The sequence below is a fragment of the Xiphias gladius genome, chromosome 10 (genome assembly GCF_016859285.1).
Source record: "Xiphias gladius isolate SHS-SW01 ecotype Sanya breed wild chromosome 10, ASM1685928v1, whole genome shotgun sequence".
Taxonomy (NCBI): domain Eukaryota; kingdom Metazoa; phylum Chordata; class Actinopteri; order Istiophoriformes; family Xiphiidae; genus Xiphias; species Xiphias gladius.
The window spans coordinates 11961812-11976653 of record NC_053409.1 but is presented as its reverse complement, the minus strand read 5'-3'; the positions used below and the strand labels follow the sequence as shown (position 1 = coordinate 11976653).

The window sequence follows — 14842 nt, the reverse complement described above, 5'->3', positions numbered from 1 at the left end:
TGCAGATATCATAGTTATAACATGACACTGTAAAAAGTGAACATTTGATTTGGAATGTATGCATTATATTAATGCTGTGAATGGAACTGGAATCAAAATGTTTTTAAGGTGTAAAAAAACATCATTTTTGCATACATACTGCAGAAGTAGTACAGGAAATGTAAATCCCAGACAACAATTGAAATAAGTCTTTAACTTTATTGTGTTAACCTTGACAAAATAAAGAAAAAAATAAATTCACACCAAATTACATAAATCAGTTGATGTACATCTTATGCCGCTAGTTCACTGTAATTTTCTCCCTTTCCTATTGAATTGTCGTTGCGCCTTTTGATCAAAAAAAGATATGTTCTATAAAAATATAAAACGAACAGTGAGGTGCAAAAGATACACAAGTACCACATGAATATTATAATTTTAGGTTTTTCTTTTTCCCAATCTTCTTGGTGGGAACTGCAATCTTCACGACAGAAGATTTTGAGCACAGGCATTACTAATGACATCAACAATGACTCTGTTCTATTCAAACGTCCCAGTAAGTCGTGACAATTTGACAGTGAGCCATCATGCACAATACCAGGACCCTGAAACTGAAGCCTCTAAATGGAATTCATCCAGCTTTAAATTTTTTAACTTGTACTTTTCCTATTGTGACATGTCAAAATGTCTTCTGTGAAAAAGGCCTATTGCACAGCTGTGCTATAAAACAAATTCTATTTGCTATGTTGCAACACTATGCTAATCAATTTGGGAAGTCATCACTATGGTGATGATAATGAGTGTGTAGTTTGTCAGAAAAGCTGAAATGCACTGACAGAGCAAATCTCAAGATTCTTTGATATATTGATCATGCAGTCTGGCATTTTGGATCTCGTCTGGATATCTTTTAGTGTCATATGTATGGCGAAAATGCTCATCTAATAGCGGAAATAGATCCCTCCATTTGTATGAATGTTTATGGAAGTTATATTTGATTTCTAGGTCAACTAAAAGGAAAAAGTTGAGTATTCCATTATAAATCTGAATACAACTCCACGTGTCTAATTTCTTATAATGAAATTGAATCTTTTTTTTTAAAGTAGCGATACTCTTATTTTCAGTAATCAGCACATAATACACTGTATTCATGAGCATTTGCAGGACACACTTGACACTTTTGTAATGCAGGGAGATTATTTATTCATTTATTTGCAATCAAGAAGAATGCTGAATGATGCACTACATGTTCTACAAAGAAAATGTGAAATACAATCATTTTTTTCATTTATAAGATGTAATCCTTCAGTAAATCACAGATAATGATTTAGGTCAGGAGAAATGGTGGCTCCACAGTATCTTTAGTTGTGTGGTTAAACCACAGATGATAGTTAACATAGTAGCCATCATTGTACATGTAGAGCTTCTGGTCAGTGGGATTGTAGTCCAGGTTAGAGTACTTCTCCTGGAACCTCTCAAAGGGAACACGGATGTAGCTCTCCTCTTTGGTTTTGGTGTCATACTTATAAAAGATTTCTTCAGTCTCGATATCGACTATCCTTACTGCATACAGAACGCCACATACCATAAAGGCGTTGCTCACTCCTGGCTTGTAGACACTAGTCTGCCATTCCTCCTCAATCCCGAAAGAAGGCTCATTTATTTTACCAATGACCATCCGACCACTGGTCTCATCTGTAGCATAGGTCACCCACAAGCCTGTCTCATCAGCAGCAAAGTCAAAGTTTTGATTGGGGGAGTTAGTGTAGGAGAATTTGGTGCTAGCCTTAGGAATCACCCTGGACTCATATTTCATGGTGGTGAAATTCAGTTTAGCCAACCCGAATGGACTGTTGATCTGATAATACAGGGTATTGTCACGGAGGATAAAATTGTTCCCTCTACCAATCCAGCTGCTGTGTAAGTTGTGATGTTGGAAGTGGTTTCTCAAAATGAGATTCTTGTAGTTAGTGTAGAACCTAATGTCAACAATGGAGCCACTAGTATACCCAGAGTACCAGTACATAGACTCTCTGTCAGGAACAGGCTTTGAATCTTTCCCCCAGCCTCCAAATTTATAGCCGGAGTTCAGATGGGCATTCAGTTGGCTAACAATGGGCTTGCTGACCTTGATGATACCAGTGTGTGCACAGGACCCTGCAGAGAGAGAGGAAAATGAATCAAATGAGTCCAAAGAGGGCTTGGATTTAGATGTGTGTAGTAGTGTGAATCAGCTTACCAATGTTGGGGTTGAAGAGCTCCTGGTGGCGTCTCTCGCACTCCTCTAGTTGCAGCTGCACCTTGATGTATTCTCGGCGGGTCACCAGAACCACATTCTTGTCATACGTCTTCTCCAGCCTATTCAAGGTCTCCACCATGGCTGTGATCTGAAAGGTAACAAATGGTTTGTGAGATTTGTGTCTGCACATGCAGCAACTGCCACCCTCAGGACTTACCTGTACATGCAGAGACTCAAAGACAGTGGAGGAGCCTCTCATGGAAAGCTGCAGCTCTTTAATCAGAGCTTCCACTTGTTTAATCTCCACCTTCACCTCGTCCATGTCAGCGTCATTGTAGTCATCAGGATTCTTCTCCATTCTTTCAATTTCCACTGTCAACTTTATTATTTTTTCTGCATATGCTGTCAGCTTGCTCTCATAGTCTTCCAGCTGAAATGAAGTCAGGAAAAAAAAAAAAATACTTAATTTTTTTTTTTGTCTCAAATATGTCATCATCTATTGAACATGCTTCCAATATGCCAGAGTACCTTGCCCATCTCCAGCTCCAGTTTGTGGGAGATCTCCCCCGCTGCCTGCTCTACCACCACCAGGTCTCCTATAGGAAAAGTTGAACTGGGCAGGAAGGCATCACAGGCACATCTGTCCTTACTTCCACCTCCTGTCTCATTCCTCACCCTCCCCTCACTCCACAGCCCTACACGCTGAGAAAAAGGGTCACGTGAACATAATGTTGATCAGCTTACCTCTAGCGTGGGTAGAGCCTCAAAGAAAAAAAAGGTGAATCACTTGATCTAAGTCATGCCATACATACCCCCCAGGCCATTGTGGAGCTCATCAGCGCGAAGAAATACAGAGTGATGATCATTCTGGTGCAGTCAAGAGTACTTATGGTTGAGACAGCTGAATCTACAGGGCTTATATAGCCAGTTTCAACATCTTGCAGGATGCAGCACCTGTCCGAGTTCACAGCATTGTTATCCAAGACACATGGATATAACACTTGATGTTATCTTCAGCAAACAGAAATTAAATACTCAGATGTCTCGGTTTGCATCATAATTTGAAGAATCAATGATGGATTGGTCTACCACCTGAAAGAGTTCCCAAGTGTTACGAAATGTTTTGTTTCCTGAGACGGTCCATCTCATTCAGTAGGAAAATTAGTGAAATGCTGATTGAGATGATAATGACCTATTTGCTGAGTGGATAAATGCTGAATATATTGTGCAAATTTGTCATTGGAAACAAGATAAATAATGAAAATCAATCTTTATTTAATAATTGTGTGTAACAATGAATTATAACATTTTATAGCACTATACAGAGTTTTACAGTCACTTGACAGGTTGTGCAGGATTCTGTGAGCTCTTCACATGTTTCTTAGTTTTCTTTTTCTTCACTTTCTTGGTTTTGGCTTTGGCCTCTGGCTGCTTGGCATTGAGAGCAGGCCTGGACCTGGTCAGGTGGTTAGCAGTGGGGCTTAGCTTGCTGTGGCGCATCTCTGGATCAGAGCGTATACGCTGAGCGGAGGTGGACTTGCCATGGGCAGAACGTGGGGAGTCATCCAGCAAGTTGGGTTGGGAGTAGGAGCGCATTGCAAGGGAACTGGTTGCACGGTAAGATGTGTTGCCTCCTAACATGGGCAGGTGGACATGCTCATTGCTTAGGTTAGTGATGGAATAGCGACTGCTGTTGGACATGAAAATGTGGTGCCATGAGCTGAGAGGGGTGGCAGAAAACTGCTGCAGGCCACTTGAGTCCTCTTTGCCACCTCCTGGAGATATGACCATGGAGCTGTGAGGCGTAACCGCCTCCACGGCGCTCTGGAAGGTCTTGAGGATGCGGTCACTCTTCTGCTTCTCTTTCTTCTGACGGGACTCAACCTTCCTCAGCTGGCGGCGGTGATCTCTCATCATCTGTTTCCTCGTATCTGCCAACCCCCTGCACAGAAACATCAGACAACATTTGCTTTGTGGAGCCAAACTTTAGGACTGCAACCAATTCACTACATGTCCCTCTCTCTGCCATTCACAAGCATCACTCCTTTATAACATCATTTTTGAAGTCACCATTCAAAGTGAAGATCTTGACAAATTCCCAGCTGATAACTAAAGCAAACCATTTCGCTGAAACGATGAATAATAAAACAAGCAAGTGTAAAAATTCACAGCAATGTTGTTACTCAATGTTTTCCAACAATAAACCTTAACCAGCACAGCCCTAATCTGTGATGCAATTTATAGGTGAGATGTGCTCACCTGTAGTCTACCATTCCTGTCCTGTCCCGATCAAGTCTCTGAATCAGCTCCTCAATCTGGTATCGATCCAAAGGAATGCTTGATTGCTATCATGGTTTTACACAACACAAAGGAAAGAGTCAAAGGGTCAATTTATTAAGTTTCTAGTTTTTTCGCAATACATCTGTGAATTACTAGTCTCTTACAGTACAATTTTATTGATTCGTTATCTGCTTTATATTGGTCATGATCAGCATCAGGAAACAGTTGTGAATAGGATTGGAAGATACCACATCGTGGATCATAATATTCTTTCCCTGAAATCCATCAGTGACAGAATACTGCAAATCCTGCAAATATCACTGGCTCTAAACAGTTCAATTAATCAACATTTATTTGGAAACCTGCACCGCCCTCCTGAAGTCAGTGACGGGGACTCGCATGGTACCATCCTTGTCAATGTTCCGAAAGAAATCCCACAGGCGCAGCTTGCGTTGATCCAGATAATCCTTTTGAAAAACGGAGAATGTGTTTTGACAATTATTTAATATATACAGAACCAAACAAAGACAAAGATGACAAATTTTACTAAATTATTGTGTGAGTAAAACACTTGTTAGACAATATACATGAATGTGAGATTACATTTTAATATAAAATGATGGAATGAAACCATTTATATCAGATTTTTAGGACTACTAATTCTCATTAGGTGACCAAACAGACCTGGATGACTTTCATTGGATCAACGCGTTTTGGTGGCTTCTTAGCGATGAAACCTCCCACCCCCCCATACTGTACATCCAGACCGGGATGCTCCTGACAGGTCACCTCCAACAGGAGCACAAAGTTCTCATTTACCAGCACATTCTGCTTGGTAAAAAGGTGAAAAAGAAACAATGCAATCTTGTCGTTATTAATATGAACACTCAACTGTCTTAACAGCTAATATGATTTGTTTGAACTGTGATCAAATGGCATGACAGGATAATGAGATCAGGATGCAAGACAGTGCCACAGCAGTCACTTACACACATGTTTATCTCCTCCAAGGCAGTTTTAGGTGTGTTCTTCACCACATTAACCATGGCCAGGGCTCCCTCTACTGTTATAGAGTTATATGCAAGCTACAGGAGTATAAAAGCCAAACCATCATCTTACAATGTATCTGCAGCCATTGTGATGATTTGTGTTGGCCTAATACAACTTCGTCCACCCACCAGTAGGACTCGGAGTGTGTCATTGAACTCAAGACCTCTGCACAGCATGCTGACACCCTCATTGGTGATACGGTTATTGTTGAGGTTGAGGTGCACCAGAGTGTTGTTGGATTTTAGGGCTTCTCCCATTGCAAGGGCGCCCTCATTCCCAAAACCATTCCAAGATAAGTCAAGTTGTTTTAACATCATATTCACCTAAATATGGAAAATGCAGAGTACATTTCATCAAGTGTTTTATACCAAGTCAACTATCAAATGAATTTCTTACAGAGCCATACCTTGAGTCCTGCACAAAAAGCTACAGCCCCTTTCATTCTAAGATGATTCCAGCTAAGGTCCAGCGCCTCCAGACCTTCATTGTTTGCTGTAGAAATGGATAGTAAAATCAGAGAAACATACATTGATCTTGTGTCTACCACTGTGGCCATTTAACTTGGTATGGTATCACACTGTTTAAGTAAAACAATGCCCTATGTCACATCTATAAAGACATTAACATTGGTGAATTTTACCATACCTAACAGTTGTCCCAAATGTTCCCCTCCTTTACCGCAAAACTCATTATGGCTCAGGTCTAGATCCTTAATCCTGGTATTACTCTGAATGTAAAAAATATTAGCAATATGGAACTGGTAATGGTATGGTAAAAAGTAAGCAAATAAACTACCAGGGATGTGGTTAGTTGTTCTTTAATAACTTACCGAGAAGGACTCTGCAAAACATTTAGCATCATCATCAGTAAATCCATTTCCTGTTGGGAAAATATTGTTTAAATATACAAAATACACATGACGATAAAAAAAGATAATCTTATTACTGTCATTGTTAATTTACTGATCAGGCAAGAAGTCTTTTTTTTTTCAACCCCCATCCCTGAAAGGTGCAGTAAGCTGCTATAGACACTTCAACAGAGTGGGTCCCTACCAACTAATATCAGTACAGTTAAATGTTGTTAATGTGCACATTACCTGAAAGTTTCATAGATTTTAATGAAATGTTGTCTAGCAACATTTTAGCCACATACTCAGCTCCTGCAGACTGCAGACAGTTGTTGGACAAATCCTGAAAGCAAAACAGATGCTGGTACAACAAGTTGTATACCCCACTGTAAAAGACAAGTAAAATATCACCTGAAAAGCACTTGTGCCCTCTATTGGTGGGTTTGCAGTCCTACATACCAGATGCTTAATGGTGAAATTAGCCCTCAACATCTCCACAAGGTATTTGGCTCCTTCAGCTTGAATGTGATTGTCTGCCAGTTCCAGAGTGTGGATGTGCATATCAGTCTAAATACAAAGAGCTTATCAGGACATTTTCTACTTCATGAAGTCAAACGCAATAACACGCTCGCATTTTAAACTTACCACCAATGCAATAGCAAGTGCCTTGCATCCCAGAGGTCCCAGCCCGCGGTGTGTGAGGGTCATGGTTGTAGATTCAAGGTTTTGCATGAAGTAGGAGACCGGGACAACACCTACTATCTTGCAGGCCTGCAGGTACCCTTCAGCTATAGACACCTCCTTGTTGCGCTCCTCTTTTTCTGGAAACAAGTAACCCCATACAGTGTGAGTATCACTATATGGGCCCTTGCCTATACATGAAGTAGTGAGGATATATTTTAAAGGAAAACTTCAAACAAGCCATTTAATTGCATTGTTTTGTTTTTACCTCACTATAATGAATTTACATTATATACTATGTGTGTTTTATGTAGTATATGACTTTACAGCTTTACACAAAGAGCAGTATTTAGCCAAGAAGTCCAAAAATAAATCCAAGAATGAATTTAATGTACTTACCATCCGACTCCAAGTCTGTGTCAAATTCATCCTCCTCGCCTTGGGGTTGAGTTGCGGAAGGGCAATCATCATCTTTTAAGCAGAGGGACTCAAAAGATATTGTCAACATTGCGGTCTGCCATCAGAGCTTAAGTCCTGTTTGAGACCATTTACTAGACACAAAAGGAACAGTCTTGGACTTATTTGCCGGGTTTATTTATTCCTTGTTGTTGTGTATGGGCTAGTGCTGTGAAATGAAATAGGCCGGTGCTGTCCAGCAGGTAATTCTACCCCTCGGGTAACATGTCATGTGTGGCGACATTAACAATGAATGCCTCAGTGTGGTTACAACCCTCTGTGTTTAGTAAAGCCAAGCAAAACATACTGTAAGAATAGCATGGCACAGTATGTGAAAGGATTTGGTTTGGAATAAAAAAAAATCGTTTTTTAGGATGTTGTGTATTTTTATTTAACCACATCAAAACAGATAAAAATAAATAAATAAACACATCCACGAGGGAGCCACACCAGTTGTGCCCCCTAACCTCTCACCCCGCCAGCAACCCCAGAACGCGCATGCGCTGACTTCAGTCGCGGAACATGATTGGCAGCCTGTTATTCTATGTGCTCTACCCATTATCACGGTACCTGACCGGTCGACCCTCAGGTAAATCTTAAAACACACTGGCAAAGGTGTCCGTGTGTAAAAGCGTGAGTGTGAGCGTCAGTGTCGTCTGTGTGCCTTTCCTCTGAGCAGCTGTGAGGAGCTGACGGTTGCTAACGGTAAGCGAAGTGCGCTGGTGACTGAGCAGTTTGTTGGGACATTGATCGGCGGTGTCAGCGTTTAGCTGTCGGTCGGAACTTGCGTTTTATTAAAGGCTCGGTGTGACGCGTTCCTTGCGGGCTTCCCAGCGTGAGCTAACGCTAGTATTTTTTTCTCCTTTTTGGGAAGAGCAGCGCAGAGCGTATCATATTACAGTTTGGTTAACTTTAGCTCATGGCAACGTGTGTTTGGTTCTACCCGTTTGTGAACTTTTGACGCCCTCTTGGACGTCAGAGCGTCAACGCATGGGAGTGTTTGGCTGGTGGGGTTTATGTTGGCATGAAAAAAATCTGGGCACCCCTGGTCAGAATGTGTCACTGGGAATAGCTAAGCGAGTAAAAGATGACCGGATTTCCAAAAGGCATGAAGTTAGAGATGACACGTTTCTTTAGTATTTTAAGCGAGATTACTTTATTCCCATCTTTTACAGTTATAATAACAAAAGGAAAAGGGCCCAGAAGAAAGGGCGCCCTACATGGTCAGTACTTAGTAACACCCCCTTTGGCAAGTATCACAGCTTGTAAACGCTTTTTGTAGCAGCTAAGAGTCTTTCGTTCTTGTTTGGGCAAAAATCCCCCACATTTCTTTGCAAAAGACTTTTCGTTCTGTGAGAGTCTTGGGCCGCCTTGTATTACTACTCTTCTGAGGTCTAATCACAGATTTCCAATGTTTAGGTCGGGGGAGTGTGTGGGCCATGGCAACACTTTCATCTTGCACCTCTTGAAGTAGTCCATTTTCGGATTTTGAAGGGTGTTCAGGATCATTATCCTGTTGTAGAAGCCATCCTCTTTCCATCCTTAGCTTTTTTTTTTTTTTTTTTTTTTAATAAACAGATGGTGTGATGTTTGCTCCCAGACTTTGCTGGTATCCACTCTTCCCTCTACCAGTGAAATGTTCCCTGTGCCACTGGCTGCAACATAAGGCCAAAGCAAGATTGAGCCAACCCCCGTGCTTAACAGTTTGAGAGGTGTTCTTTTCATGAAATTCTGCACCCTTTTTTTCTCCAAACATACATTTGGTCATTGCAGCCCAAAAGTTTCACAGGACTTGTTTCCAAAATGCATCAGGCTTGTTTAGATGCTCATTTGCAAACGCAGGACGCTGAATTTTGTGGCGGGGATACAGGAAAGGTTTTCTTCTGATGAAACTACCACGAAGGTTTTGATTGTGTAGGTGTCGCTGCATGTTAAAACAGTGCGCCATCACTCCAGAGTCGGCAAAATCTTCCTGAGGGTCTTCTGTAGTAAAAGGGGATTTTGATTTGCCTTTCTAGCAATCCTATGAGCAGTTCTCTCTGGAAGTTTTCTTGGTCTTCCAGACCTCAACTTGACCTCCACCGTTCCTGTTAACTGCCATTTCTTAATTACATTACGAACAGAGGAAACGACTACCTGAAAACACTTTGCTATTTTCTTATAGCCTGCTTTTGCTTTGTGGGCATAGATTATTTTAATTTTTTTTAGAGCAGCCCATGGCTGCTGATTGTTGAGACAAGGTTTGAGGAATCGGAGTATTTATAAAGCTTTGAAATTTGCATCACCTGACCTTTCCTGATGATGATTGTGAATAGCCCTAACAAGCTAATTAAGTTCTGAAACCTTGGTAAAAGTTATCTGAGAGCACAAATCTCCTCTGGTGCCCAAACTTTTGTACGGTGCACCTTTCCTTTTTTTCACTCTAAAATTGTACAAAACAAAAATAATACACAAATTTTGCGTAAAATGTTGAAAAGAATGTTTCATCTTTTAACTTTATGCCTTTTTCCTTTCACATTAACAAAGATTTTGACCAGGGATGCCCAAACTTTTTCATGCTACTGTATGTTGCATTTACAACTGATTGTATTGTCATTGTTTTACAAAGAGAGAGAGAAAAAAGTTCAGCAATTTTTAGCTTAATATGAATGCATCACTGTTCTCTTACTCTAATGTACTGTTTTTTGTGCTTTTGTGCTTTACAGAGGCCTTAAAGAAAGGTCTCCGTCCTGCAGTGGTTAATGGCACAGCAGTGTGGGATGGTGGTGCTGTCACAACCGGGAGGTTCACCCAGTCTCAGACAACCGTGCTGGACCAGTGCCTCTGCCCAAGCAGTAGGACGAAGGCAGAAACGAAAGAAAGGATGAAAGAGCAAAGTCCAGAAAAAGAAAATGATAGAAGAATCAACACGGACAAAGAACAGCTGGTTGCTGTCCTGCGTGAAGAAACAGAGAATGAAGCTATAAAGACGAGTGAGATGCAACAAGAAAAAGTGGAAGTTTCCAAGCAAGACGATATGTGTGTGGTGCTGCATAGGAAGCAAAACACAGAGGATGGAACTATTTTTCCAACGGAGGATATCAGTCCAGAGCAAGCACTTGGAGCTCTGTTAAAGTGTCTGCAAACAGATGACAGCATACAAGAAACTGCCCATACAGTACGGGAACAACTACAGATACACACCTTGGAAGAGTCAGTATTTCCAGCTGAGGACATCATACAAGATACTACCTGTCCAGTACAGAGACACATACAGTCACCAAGCGTGGAAGAGTCTTGGACTCCATCTGAAACTGCCGATAAAATAACTGAGTGCTGGGATGAATACGTAGTTCCCGCGCCTGATGAAATGCATGATGGGGCAAGCAGTTCTGAGCTGGCATTTGCCTCTCTTATCTTTAACACTCAGACCCACCTTAAATTCGGTGGGCAACACGATACGCAAACTGGCTGGCACTTCCCTGCAGGACCTGACTTAGCAGAAGAGGTGCAGTGCCCGCTCTGGCAATTTCCTGCCGTGAGCTATTACCCTCCAATAGATGCGACAGAGCCCTTTGAAGGTCAGAACCAAAAAATTTTTTCCCAATTGTAGTATTTCCACTGTAGTGAGATTTGTCTACACTCATGAGTATCTTATCATCCAGCTGTTTATTTGCACAGACATGTATGTGCTTGTCTTCCACCCAGTAATGTGGAGAGTATGGGAGGAGATGGATGAGAGTAGCGCTGCAGCAGAGCCTTCCCTGATACCCTTCCCATTCACAAAAGCCTCGATTGACTTCACGGTCATGTCCTACAACATCCTCGCTCAGGATTTACTCGAGGCCAACCAGGAGCTGTACATACATTGTCCTCTGGAGGTGCTGGACTGGAGCTACCGCTGCAGCCTACTCCTAGAGGAAATACTGAAGTGGGCACCTGATGTGAGTCAAATGCAACTTTTTTTTTAGAAATTAAATCTAGCTACATTCCAGTTTAATTTATAGGCGTCCACTGATGATTCCTGTGTGTCCTCTTGTGTGTAGATTCTGTGTCTCCAAGAGGTTCAGGAGAACCACTACCATGAACAGCTGTATCCAGCCCTGTCTCAGATGGGTAGGTCATCTGAGACAAAATAGTGGCACAATCATGTTTGGGAATATTGTGACAAAGACATTACATATATTGTCTTCATGTTGTTGCTCCAGGCTACACCTGTGTGTACAAACGACGTACAGGCACCAAGACAGACGGCTGTGCTACTTGCTATCGAAACAGTTGCTTCTCTGAGGTATCAGTCACCCCATTGGAATTGTTCAGGCCTGAGACGGAGCTTCTGGACCGGCACAATGTGGGCATTGTTTTGCTGCTCCGGCCAGTGGTCACCCAGGGGTCCAAAACCAAGGTGAAGGACTCACTCCTCTGTGTGGCCAACACCCACCTGCTCTTCAACCCTAGGAGGGGTGACGTGAAGCTGGCCCAGTTAGCAATAATACTGGCAGAGATCGACAGCATGGTCAAGTCCTGTAAGGCCAAAGGTGAACACTGTAACATTATATTGTGTGGAGACTTTAACTCGGTCCCACACATGCCTCTGTACCAGCTGATCACCACCGGTGAGCTCTACTACCAGGGTCTACCAGCATGGATGGTGAGATTGAAACGCTACAAAGAACATCTGACAGTAATCAGTGTCTGGTATACTAAGGGAAAAATATTAAACTGCCCCTACATCACTTTCTGTCGACTTGTTTGGAATTGCTTTCTTAGGCTCTTTATTTCAAGTTTTCTGTCGGGATTCTTGCAGCAGTTACCTCTGTAACCATGTATGTATTCACCATGTCCTACAGATATCAGGTCAAGAGGACCTGTCCTACAAAATCTATTGTCACAGACTGTTTGCTCCCCTGTGGCCCAGCTGTCTGGGAATCACTGACAAATGCCAGTACACTACTGTCAAGGACAAATTTGAGAACAAGAGCCAGAAATCAGGTAAGTGTTTGAAGTCACACTGTGATTTGTTCACACTGTTATTTTTGTAATCTTGACCCAAGGAGGGAATTTCAGTCATTAAGTTTTATTTCTCCTTTAATATCTTACATTTGTTCCTCTTGTGTAGGGAAATGTCAGTACAACCATGACTTTATGGTACGGCTGCGCTATTGTCCAGCTGCATGTGTCCGTCCTGTGGACCTGGAGCTGATCCCAGGTGTGACTGACAACACACCAGGTACAGTTGTATCACACAGACACAGCAACATACATGTATTCTTATACTAGTTCTACCTTTTTAAAAAAACCAAAAAAAACCAAAACGATTTCCTTTCTGTAATAATTTAAATCTGTGTGTCTTTTTATTGTGCACAGATGCTTCAAGGGGAAATCAGCCTTATGATAAAAGGTCAGTTTACCTGCAGTTTTTTGTCATAATGTAATTTGAAGGATTAACCGTTACTGCTTTGGCAGTAAGCCTCCATACCATGAGATATTAGTCATAAATTTTGTGTCACAGTTTCAGACAAACCATCAGTCATCAGTTAGACCTGGAGTCGGTCTATAAACATATTCTCCCAGGCTCTGGCACCTCAGAAGTCACAACCCTCCACTCTGAAGTGGGAGCCACTGTCGACTATATCTTCTACTCCCCGAGACGCATCTTAACCCCTTATCAAACAGGTATGGGGAGTATCTGGAGAGTATTTGACATGTTGTTCTGAATAAATAAATTGCTACTTTAAATAACTTATGTCTTGTTTTTTGTTGTCTTTTCCTTAGCTGGTGGCGACTTCGTGAGTGAGGGTCTGAAGTTGATTGCTAGTCTCTCCCTCCTATCGGAGGATGTCTTATGGTCAATGAAAGGCCTTCCTAATCACATATTCCCCTCTGACCATCTGAGTCTTGTGGCCAAATTCCAGCTGGACCTGAATGCTGCATGATAGAAAAGACTGTGAGTGAGGATAAGCATATTTCCCTTCAAAGGAATCAAGTCTTGCTCTGTACACATTTGGTTTTTGTTTTTTATTAGTATGAATGCCATTACTTGTGGTTCAGTCTTGGCAGCAGAGGATCATAGTTTTCTAACTGAATTAAAGTTAATATTTTTGTTCAAAAGTGCCAGGAAAAACAATGAATGCCAATATTCAGTCTCTTTCCACAGGGTTTTCATCAGATACATGAGCCATGAGCGCGATATAACAAATCTTATTAGTGGGGATTTAAAAAATGTAGCCAGTGATTTCTTTCTTTTTGGTGTAATAGAACACTGCCCTTTTCATTTTGTTGATAACTGCTCTTTCACATTTTAGTTTATTTTAAACCTAATTTTGAAATGAGAATTAGATTTCTCTGATTATGAGTTAGTTCTATTTTTTCAGATGGTAAAAATATTGAATAAATATTTTTATTAATTTGTGGCTGCTTCATGATTTGTGATCTTTAACACATTACAGACATGACATGCGTGCCTCCAGGCTTGGAATAAGAATTTTATAGTTCTGTTTCTGGACTGGGACCTGAATGTTGGCTCTGCCCCTCCCATCCCACTACACTGAAGCACTCAGTTTGTTAGGGCGAAGATGTCTGTGTGCTTGTGTGTGTGTGTGTGTGTGTGTCTGGTTGATGCATGAATGAATAATTCATGTAGATAGTTGAGTGCTCATGCATGATGGGGCTCAGTAAGGGAGCTTTGTGCTAGGTGAAGGCTATAGAACCTCTGTGACGGTGTTTCCCTTCAGTAGGACATCTTTCACTTGCTGCTAAATCATTCTTGTCGGTGTGCTATGTAAATATATATTCCCTTTTAATACAATCATCAGCGACTTGGACTATTTAATGGATAGCAGAACCAGATTGTGTGTCTTTATTCCCCCTGAGGCTTCACAGGCATGCAAGTAAACAAAATAGGTCAGTGGGTTTTCTTTCCAAATAGGTCATTATGCCTTCTGTTTCTATATCTTACAAACACTGGTGGACAAGGTGTTTGACATCTGGAATCCACAGTAAGGGAGGATATGGATTTGTTTATCTTTCTCATTACTTGTATCTCTTCATAATTCACCAAGAACGTCAGCACAGACTTCCACAAAATTAACAAACGTTGTTTTAAAGAGCTCACTTGCACAAATCTCGCCACTTTTTCACATGTGGTTTTACAGTAGTACGTTGTAACATGACAGTATTTTACCTCACATGTAGCCCTGGCCCCCTCATAGCCCTCTCTAGCCTATGCATGAAAGTGGTTCCTTGCTGACTGGTCTTCATTGAATGCAGCAGCCATTAAACCTTATTAGCTGATTGCTGTGCTGTGGGGAGGACTTGGGCATCCATTAAACAGC

The 14842-nt window shown here is 41.5% G+C and overlaps 3 protein-coding genes across 4 annotated transcripts; 1 reads left to right on the top strand and 2 right to left on the bottom strand.

Annotated features, from left to right (window-relative positions):
• Positions 1 to 1182: 1182 nt before the first annotated feature.
• olfm4.1 (olfactomedin 4, tandem duplicate 1) lies at positions 1183 to 3081 on the bottom strand. Its single transcript, XM_040137789.1, has 5 exons — positions 3028 to 3081; positions 2744 to 2917; positions 2433 to 2645; positions 2216 to 2363; positions 1183 to 2133 (listed from the first exon to the last, which is right to left on the bottom strand). Exons 1-5 carry the CDS (start codon positions 3079 to 3081, stop codon positions 1304 to 1306), a joined length of 1419 nt encoding a protein of 472 aa, XP_039993723.1. The 3' UTR covers positions 1183 to 1303.
• A 435-nt stretch (positions 3082 to 3516) lies between these two features.
• On the bottom strand, positions 3517 to 8104 carry LOC120795811 (leucine-rich repeat-containing protein 74A). The gene is made up of 13 exons (XM_040137990.1): positions 7473 to 8104; positions 7038 to 7213; positions 6852 to 6959; positions 6642 to 6735; positions 6375 to 6424; positions 6191 to 6272; positions 5952 to 6037; positions 5674 to 5868; positions 5485 to 5580; positions 5180 to 5323; positions 4858 to 4962; positions 4475 to 4560; positions 3517 to 4157 (listed from the first exon to the last, which is right to left on the bottom strand). The coding sequence occupies exons 1-13, from the start codon at positions 7579 to 7581 to the stop codon at positions 3551 to 3553; spliced, it is 1938 nt and encodes a 645-aa protein (XP_039993924.1). The 5' UTR covers positions 7582 to 8104; the 3' UTR covers positions 3517 to 3550.
• angel1 (angel homolog 1 (Drosophila)) lies at positions 7968 to 13875 on the top strand. 2 transcript variants are annotated; one of them, XM_040137988.1, is made up of 10 exons: positions 7968 to 8118; positions 10235 to 11089; positions 11217 to 11452; positions 11555 to 11624; positions 11717 to 12159; positions 12359 to 12500; positions 12628 to 12738; positions 12876 to 12909; positions 13021 to 13184; positions 13284 to 13875. In XM_040137988.1, exons 1-10 carry the CDS (start codon positions 8052 to 8054, stop codon positions 13442 to 13444), a joined length of 2283 nt encoding a protein of 760 aa, XP_039993922.1. In that variant the 5' UTR covers positions 7968 to 8051; the 3' UTR covers positions 13445 to 13875. The 2 variants fall into 2 exon arrangements, with proteins under 2 accessions (XP_039993922.1, XP_039993923.1); XM_040137989.1 differs by having other exon boundaries at positions 8106 to 8234.
• The last annotated feature ends 967 nt before the right edge of the window (positions 13876 to 14842 follow it).